Raw genomic sequence first — 9,100 nt, 5'->3', positions numbered from 1 at the left:
CTCTTTGGCCCACTCCTTTTCAGTATGTGCAACTTAAACAGATTAATGGTAGTAATTTTACTAAGTAAGTATGCTTGGGAAAGTTGCTTTACTGCTCACTCCCTTGGTTTTCTTATCTGTAAAACTGAGGATATTAATAAGTAATAGGACCCTTACGAAACTGTTGGGAGAATTAAATGAGTTAACACATGTGAAGTGCTAAGAAAAGGACCTGGAACAGAGAAAGCGCTTACTTGTTAGCTGTGGTTATTATTACTAACACTCTGTCCAAGGCAAACTCATGGAATGGTACCTCAAGTGAAATAGATCAACTACCTAAAACAGGATTTTCCATCCCAAACTAGATTCTCTTCACATGTTATTCCTTTGTGGAAATTAATAAAAGAAACCTTAACTAAATTGGAATCAGGACGGCCTGTAGGGGAGCTCCAGCATCCCTTCACACATCATAATTACACCAAACAGAAGGAGACTGGAGGCTTGCATGTTCCACAGAAGTGAAACTACTCTACTCTGAAGGAAGATTTCTCTCTCAGCCACGGCTCAGCCAGTGAGCAGCTGTTGGGCCCTGATCTGTTCCTCTCCCTCAATGGACTTTCCTTGGAACAGCCCCTCCTTACTCCCCCTTTTTCTCTCTTAAGGAAGCTCTCTTCCTTTGTTTTCCAATTTGCCTGTGGTTAGCCACAGCATGCCCATCCCAAATTGCAATTCTTTTGGCTGTTCCCAAATAGGCTCATTTTGAGCCAAAATAGCAGGCAAATTTGTTTTTTAAGTTGACACTGTTAATGTATGTCAGTCACACTAGTGACCTCAGTATCATCATTTCCTTTTCTCTTATTTCCATCCAATATGACTGAAATAAAATAAAACTGCATTTTTCCCTCTGTCTAAAGGAAATACTTGCTCAATGTAGAAAATACGGAAAAATCAAAAAGAATAGACTGAGGAGATAGCCTGAAAGAGGCCAGGTTAATTCCAGGTGATCGGATAAAACTGTACTTAGTCTATTAAGAAGGATAAAAATTATCCATAACCATAACATCCTAAAGTTGCTTAAAAATTTCAACATATTTCCTTTGTTTGATATTTTCCCAGATAATTAAGACCCTACTGTATATACAGATGTGATCTTTTTTAATCCAAAAATGTCTTTACCATTGAAAGCATTTTATAAAACTTGTTTTAAACTAAGAGTTTAAAATTCAAATTCCAAAAGTAAAGATTTTTGGAGATTTGGAAAATACAGATAACTCATTTTGAGATGATTACCATTAACATTTTAGTATTTCCCGTTCTGCTATTGAAATATATATAAATTTGGGAGGGCTATTCATATATACAAATTATAATCCTCCCCAAACATAGTCTTTGCGGCCTGCTTCTTAATGTATTTTTAATTTTCTCATATATGTCATTTAAAAAAGCATGAGTTTTAACACGTATGCTGCGTACGCACACGTGTCAGACAAATAGATTTAACCAATCGCCTCGAGAAAGGTCGTTCCAATTTACACGCTCACCAAAATGGCGTGAGAGTGCTTTTTACGTCCACAGCATCGCGTAACTATGATGAAGACGGAACGACCGAAACTTCTGAGGACTCCTCAGGTAAAACATCACGTCGTTGACCTAGCCCGGGCGCCGGGTTGGACGTCCCTTCCCCGCGCCTCTCGGCGCCGGCGCTCTCCACAGCCCGCATCTGACAGGGCTCGACAGACCGCGCGCGGAACTCGGGGCGGGAGGGCGGTGCTCGGCGGGAGCGCGCCGTCGTCGGCGTGGCGCACAGTGCTGACGCAACACGCACGCGGGTCGAGCGGCTCCTCCGCCGGCGACGGCGCTGCGTCACGGGCTTTCAAGCGCTTCGCTCCTGGAGACGCCGACCGCCGTGGGCCTCAGGCTGGCCTCCCGCGCGTCAGGAGCCGGGTTGGCGGCGCGATGCGGCGCAGCAAGGCCGACGTGGAGCGGTACATCGCCTCGGTGCAGGGCTCCGCCCCGTCGCCCCGAGAGGTGAGCGGGCCCTGGGGAGACGGGCAGCCTCCGCCCTGGTCCGGCCGCGGCCCCGCGCGGCGCCGGCGTCATGGCTCCCGGCGGCCGCCGCTCCCTGGCGCGTTCCGTTGAGGCGCCGGCCGGTTCGCGCGGTGTGTTGGGCGGCGTGGCGCTCGCGAGCTCCTGGGGACGGAGCAGGAGAGCGCGGCGGCCGTTGGCGCCGGCGCTTCCTCTTCCTCCTGGCCGCTCCCGGCGGTCCGCGCGCCGTCCTGTCCCGGGCGTCGCCGCGCCCGCGTCCCCGCGGCGCTCTTCCCGGCTCCCGGCCGGCTCCCCGCCGCGTCGGCGGCCCCCTCCCGGGCGAAGGCTGCGGGGACCGGCGCGGCGCGGACCGGGCCTTGGGCCGCGCCGGCGGGCCAGCGGGGCGCTCGTGGGCCGTCGCTGCGTCTGTGGTCTTGGGGCTTCTGCCCGCGCTGCTCACGCCCCGCTCCCATTCCCGGCGCTCTGTGGAAGCTGCTTTTATTTGCTTTTTTTTTTTTTTTTCCAACGGAATGTTGGGAATTCTGAATTTCTTACGGGGCGTTCGTACTGTGACTTAAAATTTGTAACCTTTTCAACAACATGCTCTTGTATTTTTCCTAAGATAAATAATGTGCTAGATATGTTTTGGATTCACCCAGACTTTAGTGACTGGAAGTGGAGGGTGAGGAGAAAGGCGCTGAGGGCGGGTGTGCACAGCACCTTGAGTCAGTTTGCCCGGTCGAAGCACAGCTGTGCCGTTGGTGAGCTGTGGACTTTGAGGCGGGTTAAACCTCCTTCATCAAGAAGATGCGGGTATGGTGGTGGTGGGAGTGTGCAGGGTGCTCGGTGTTGAACATCGAGGGCAGTGCTTCGCACATAGTAAGCACTCAGTAAATGTCGATGTTAAATGGATGTTAAATGGATGTTCAAGGCGTGTTTAGGTAAGGGCCTACGAGAGTAAAGGTGTGAGGAAACTAAAAAGGAAAACTCAGGGACGATCGTGATTGTAATAGAACAAAATTGTGCTTTTTATCACATACCAGGCCTATGTGATTGTGTTTTGTGCTCCCAACAGCCCTGTGGATGTTGAGACCTGGAGAGATTAAAGATACTTTGTCCGATAGGTGGCTCAGCAAGGCTTTGGTTTCGGCCTGATTTAGTTTCTTTTAGGAATAGAGGAGTAGGTTACAGTCTATTCCTCTAGAGGAAGGGAATAGGTACTTACATGCAGGTTGTAATTTCAAACTGCCGGCATAGTCGCAAACACAAATGTGGTGCCAAAGTCTAAAACAGAACCTTATTAAGGGTTTTTGTACGCCTGGAATTATGGTTTTTGTTTATTGATATGACTTTTTTTTTTTTTAAAGTAAGTTTAGAGCTTTCATGAGATTGTTAGTGGGCACCTGGCTCCCAAAAGATTAAGAACCATTGGCTAGACAGAAGTTAGAATGTTCTTTGAACTACCTAGTCAAATAAATAAAGAGGAGTGGGGGCAAAATTTTAAGGATTGGTTATTATGGCCACCTCTCTTTTACATTTAAAGAGTATTATTTTAATCATGTTTTTCTTCGGACAAGGAGAAATCATTAATTTTAGCACCTGGGAATTTCAGTGGCATGTTGATTAGCAAGTAAGTAAGTTTGGAACATGTGAAGGTATTCTGTAGACTTAGGTCTAAGTGAAATGACAAAACAGGGTGCTGTGGATAGCTTGGAAGGGACATGGTGGATGGGGCAGAGACAGTGGCTGTGAAAAGTCGAAAGAGATTGGTTTCACTGGCTCCCAGTTTGGAGTGCAGTAATGGGTCCGTAGTCTATCTTCCCAGGCTTCCGTTGTGCTTTCATTTGTTCATCTCCTCTTGTTTTGCCATTTTCCAGCTCATTCACACTGCCTTTTGCCCTTGTTGAAAATGTCGCCTGTGTTTCTTTAACTTTTGTTTTTTCAGATGGCTTCTATTTAGTTTTCCTAGATTTCTATCTAGTTGAGTTCCTATTCCACGCCTTTGATTCCTACTCCACAGAGGCAACTTGACTGCCGTTTATGGCTGTACTTCGTACTTCTGAATAACATACATACCTATGTGCTTTTATTTCTTGTTCTCCTCCCCATTTTAGACACTTTCTACAGGCCTTCTAGTCTGTTCCTCCACACCTCTGTTGACAGATGTTTTTATTTCCCTCTCATTCATCCAGTTCTGTTATTGTAATTTTTAGTTAAATGTGTATTTATAGTTTATATAATTATAAGGTAAATATTTTTGCATTTGAATTGCCCTTATTGTGTAGTTTTACTTTTCCTATAGTTAATAATTGCTTTATTTTTTGCTTTCTTTAGTTTTCTGTGATTTATTACTAATTCTTTACCCAAACTCAATTTAAACTCTCTAGTGTGATTTAAATAAATCACATAACCCCTCAATTTCAGATCTAAAAAAAATGTTTTTTTAAGAGTCTTCCTTCTGGAGCACTCTTCGCTCTTGTCTTACTGCTCCATCCTGGACTGGTTTCTGCTTAGCTGTGTTCCTGAGACTTTCCTTTATCATCTTGAGAATTCCCTTTTCTGCGTTAGACACTTGGTTTCTTCCAACTCATGTCCTCTTGACTTACTTCCTCTGTTTTGGTGTAGCACAATCTCCAGTTTGCTTTGAGAAGGAATGGATGGGATTTTTTTTTTTTAACATTGTATATGAAAAATGTCTTTACCTAATTTAATTGGTAGTTTGGTTATTGAATTCTAGGTTCGAAATAATCTTTTGCTCAATTTTGAGGGCATTGCTTCATTTTCTCATCGTTTGTACTGTTAGAAGTCTGATGTGATTCCTTTTCTTCATAGCTCATAGGTTTTCTGGCCGTTTCCTTTCAATTGGCAAACTCATTTTCTTCAATTCTGGGACATTTCTTGTGTTATTTCTTTGAGCATTTCTTCTCTCTCTTTTTTCTGTTGTCTTTCTCATGTTCTGATTAACTGAAAGTTGGTTCTGGTTTGATTCTCTGCATCTTTCTTTTTTGTGTCGTCTTCTGTTTTTTGAGAGATTTCCTTTAACCTTATCTTCCAGGGGAAGGGGATTGGGGAACTCACTGTTCAGTATCTGCACTTTGCTTATTCTCTATAACCCCTGCCGTCACCCTTGTCAGGACTCCATAAGTGTGGAGCCCATCATTTTATGCTGAGAACAAACCCATTTTGCCTGAGCTTTTTGGAGGGGGTGTGGGGAAGGAGGGGAGTCAGTTGGCTGTCAAGAGGAAGATAATGTGGCATTTCTCAAGGTCTGAATGTTCCTATTTTCAGCCCCACATCAGTTCTTGATACTTAGCAGCTAAAGTGAATTCAAGCATTTGCTCATAATGGCATAGGTGTCATGGAACGAAGCACTGACTGAATTATGGATTGTCGTTGGCTCTGCTCCTTCCTAGCTATGCATCTTTAAACAAGGCACTTAACTCCCCTGGGCTTCAGTTCCCTTGTAAAATGAGCAGATTGGTGACAGAAGATCATCAAGTTTCGCTCAGATTTTATGGTTCTGTATATTAGTCTTTAGTAACTGTTGTTTAATTATCTTAAGATAGTTCTCTTTAGTGAGATAGTTGGAAGCCTGAAATAGGTAATGGAGTTGATTTTTCTGTATGTATTGACATTGTACCTTGTGGGAATCTATTCATTTTAAAAAAGGGAAAGAAAACTTTGTTCCTATTAGTGCCATCTTGACTGTTGTGTATTGCTATTATTGTCGTAAACTTCCTGATAAATTTAAAATGTATGAATTCATAGGGGGTGGGAAAGGGAGGCTCTATCTACCCAATTCTGGTGTATTTCTTTCTTTGCTTTTTAAAAGTATTGTTAACTACAATACTTTCCTTCTTGACCTGTTTTCTTGGATGTTAAGAATAATGAAGTTTGATTGCTTGTAGCTTTTTAGTTTTAGAATATATCCTGTTAAGGATGTGTAGTCAATACTGTCATACTAAGATCATTTGGAATAATTTTCTGAGTGTATAGCACTATTTTCACATAAAATTAGAGTATATTTTTAATGGCTTTATTGAGATATAATTCATATATCATACAGTTCACACACTTAAAGTGTACAATTCAGTGAGTTTTGGTATACAAAATTGCTAATGTTTTAAGTTGTGTAAACTATATGTAACAAAATTTGCCATTTTAACCACTTTTTTTTTTTTTTAAAGATTTTAATTTTCCTTTTTCTCCCAAAGCCCCCTGGTACATAGTTGTGTATTTTTTTTTTTTTTTAGTTGTGGGTCCTTATAATTGTGGGATGGCGCCTCTGCATGGCCTGACAAGTGGTGCCATGTCTGCTCCCAGGATCCAAACCGGTGAAACCCTGGGCCGCCGAAGCAGAGCATATGAACTTAAGCACTTGGCCATGGGGCCGGCCCCCTTAACCACTTTTAAGTGTGCTATTCAGTTGTATTAATTACATTCATAATGTTCAGTCATCACCACTATTTCCAAAACTTTTCATCACCCCAAATAGAAACTCTGTAACCATTAAGCAATAACTCCCCAGGTTCCCCTTCCCCCTAGGCTCTGGTTACCTCTAATCTACTTTCTTTCTCTATGAGTTTGCTTATTTTAGATTTTTCATATAAGTAGGAGTATATAATATTTGTTCTTTTGTGTCTGGCTTATTTCACTGAGCATGTTTTAGAGATTTGTCCATGTTGTAGCATGTATCAAAACTTCATTCCTTTTTATGGCTGAATGATAATCCATTGTATGTATATGCCACATTTTGTTTATCCATTCATCTCTTGAAGGACACTTGGATTTTTTCCACCTTTTGGCTGTTGTGAGTAATGCTGCTGTGAACATGAGCATGCAAATAACTGAGACATTGTTTTCAGTTCTTTTGAGTATATATCCAGGAGTAGAATTGCTGGGTCATATTCTATGTTTAGCTCTTGAGGAATTGCCAAACTGTTTTCCATGGTGGCTGCACCATTTTCCATCCCCACCAGCTATGTAAGAGGATTCCAGTTTCTTCACATCGTTGCCAGGACTTGTTATTTTCTTTCTTTCATTTTTTAATGTAACCATCCTCATAGGTCTGAAGTGGTTTTTATATTGTGGTTTTGATACACATTTTCCTAGTTACTAATGATGTTGAGCATCTTTTCCTGGCTTATTGGCCATTTACGTATCTTTAGAGAAATGTCTATCGAAGTTCTTTGCCTTGGGTTTTTTAATTGAATGTATTTTTGTTGTTGAGTTGTAGAAATTGTTTATATATTTTGGATATGATTTCTAAATATTTTCTCTCATTCTGTAGGGTTGCCTCTTCATTTTCTTTGTCAGTTGATTCAAAAAGTTTTTAATTTTGATGAATTCCATTTTATCTTCTGTTTCTTTTTTTGTGCTTTTGATCTCATATCTAAGAATATATTGCCAAATTAGAGGTCATGAAGATTTGCCGGTACATTTTCTTCTAAGAGTTCCATGATTTTTAGTTTTTACGTTTAAGTTGTTCATTCATTTTGTGTTAATTTTTATACATGGTGTGAGGAAGGGGTCTAATTGCATTCTTTTCTATGTGGAAAATTAGTTGTACCATCCCGATTTATTGAAGACACTATTCTTTTTTCACTGAATGGATTGGCACCTTTTTTACAAATCACTTGGCCATAGATTTATGGGTTTATTTCTGAATTCTCACTTCCCTTCTCTTGGTCTATGTCTCTGGCCTTATGTTGGTACTACACTGTTTTGGTTGTTGTAGCTTCATAGTAATTTTTGAAATTGGAAAGTGGAGTCCTCGAACTTTTTTCTTTTTCAAGAGCGTTTGTTTAGGGCCCCTTGCAGTTCCATATGAATTTGAGGATTGTCTTTCCCATTTTGGCAAAAAAGGCTGAAATTTTCATTGACTCTATAGATTGCTTTAGGTAGTATTGACATCTTGACAATATTAGATTCTCCTATCAATGACCACATCTGTCTTTTCGTCTATTTTGGTGTTTAATTTCTCTCAACAATGTCTTCCAATTTTCAATGTACTAGGCTTTCACCTTCTTGGTTAAGTTTATTCCCAGGTATTTTAGTCTTTTAGATCCTATTGTAGATAGAATTGCTTGCTTTGTTGTTTTTTTGCTTTTGTAAAGATCGGTACCTGAGCTAACAACTGTTGCCAATCTTACTCTTTTTTTCTTTCTGCTTTTTCTCGCTAAATTCCCCCAGTGCATAGTTGTATATTTTCGTTGTGGGTCCTTCTAGTTGTGGCATGTGGGATGCTCAGCATGGCCTGGTGAGTGGCGCCATGTCTGCGCCCAGGATCTGAACCAGTGAAACCCTGGGCTGCTGAAGCAGAGCGTGTGAACTTAACCACTTGGCCATGGGGCCGGCTCCTAGAATTGCTTTCTTAATTCTCTTTTGTGGTTGTTCCTTGCTGGTGTGTGGAAGCACAGCTGACTTTTATGTGTTGATCTTGTACTCTTCAGTGTGGCTGAGTTAATTTTTTAACTCTAGTAGTTTTCTTATGGATTCTTTGGGGTTTCCTATTTATAGGACCATGTTGTCTGTGAATATAGCTTTAGTTCTTCCTTTCAATTCAGATTTGGATGCTTTTATTTTTTTTTCTCGTCCAGTTTCTCTGACTAGAACTTCCAGCATGATGTTGAATAGAAGTGGTGAAAGCCATACCTGATCTTAGGGGGAAAGCCTTCAGTCTTTCACCATTGAGTATGATGTTAGCTGTGGGCTTTTAACATAATGGCTTTTTGTTGAGGTTATGCTTTGTTTTCTGACAGAATCCTTGTAGTCTCAGTTTTCTGAGAGTTTTTATCATGAACAGGTGTTAGATTGTGTCAAATGCTGTTTTCTTTTGGTGGCAATTGAGGTGATCATGTGGTTTTTTTTCCTTTTGTTCCATTAATGTGATGTATTACTTCATTCGTTTTCCTATATTGAACCACCCTTGCATTCCTGGGACAAATTGTAGTTGGTTACGGTGTATAATACTTTTTTTTTTTTTTTTTTTTTTTTTTAAAGATTTTTATTTTTTCCTTTTTCTCCCCAAAGCCCCCAGGTACATAGTTGTGTATTCTTCGTTGTGGGTTCTTCTAGTTGTGGCATGTGGGATGCT

The 9,100-nt window shown here is 41.3% G+C and overlaps 1 protein-coding gene across 4 annotated transcripts in view; it reads left to right on the top strand.

Moving 5' to 3' along the window:
* The first annotated feature begins 1,810 nt into the window (after nucleotides 1-1,810).
* Nucleotides 1,811-9,100, top strand: part of LOC103543735 (E3 SUMO-protein ligase RanBP2) — an 88,981-nt gene continuing 81,691 nt past the window's right edge. For 2 of the 4 annotated variants that reach the window (XM_070571930.1, XM_070571929.1), the window contains exon 1: nucleotides 1,818-2,007. In XM_070571930.1, coding sequence (XP_070428031.1) covers nucleotides 1,936-2,007 — 72 coding nt within the window. In that variant the 5' untranslated portion in view covers nucleotides 1,818-1,935. Of the gene's footprint in view, nucleotides 2,008-9,100 lie in introns of all 4 variants that reach the window. The other 2 variants (XM_070571931.1, XM_070571932.1) reach the window with 2 other exon arrangements.

The sequence above is a fragment of the Equus przewalskii genome, chromosome 14 (genome assembly GCF_037783145.1).
Source record: "Equus przewalskii isolate Varuska chromosome 14, EquPr2, whole genome shotgun sequence".
NCBI lineage: Eukaryota > Metazoa > Chordata > Mammalia > Perissodactyla > Equidae > Equus > Equus przewalskii.
Note: the sequence above shows the minus strand (reverse complement) of the source record. Positions and strands in the feature narration are given on the sequence as shown.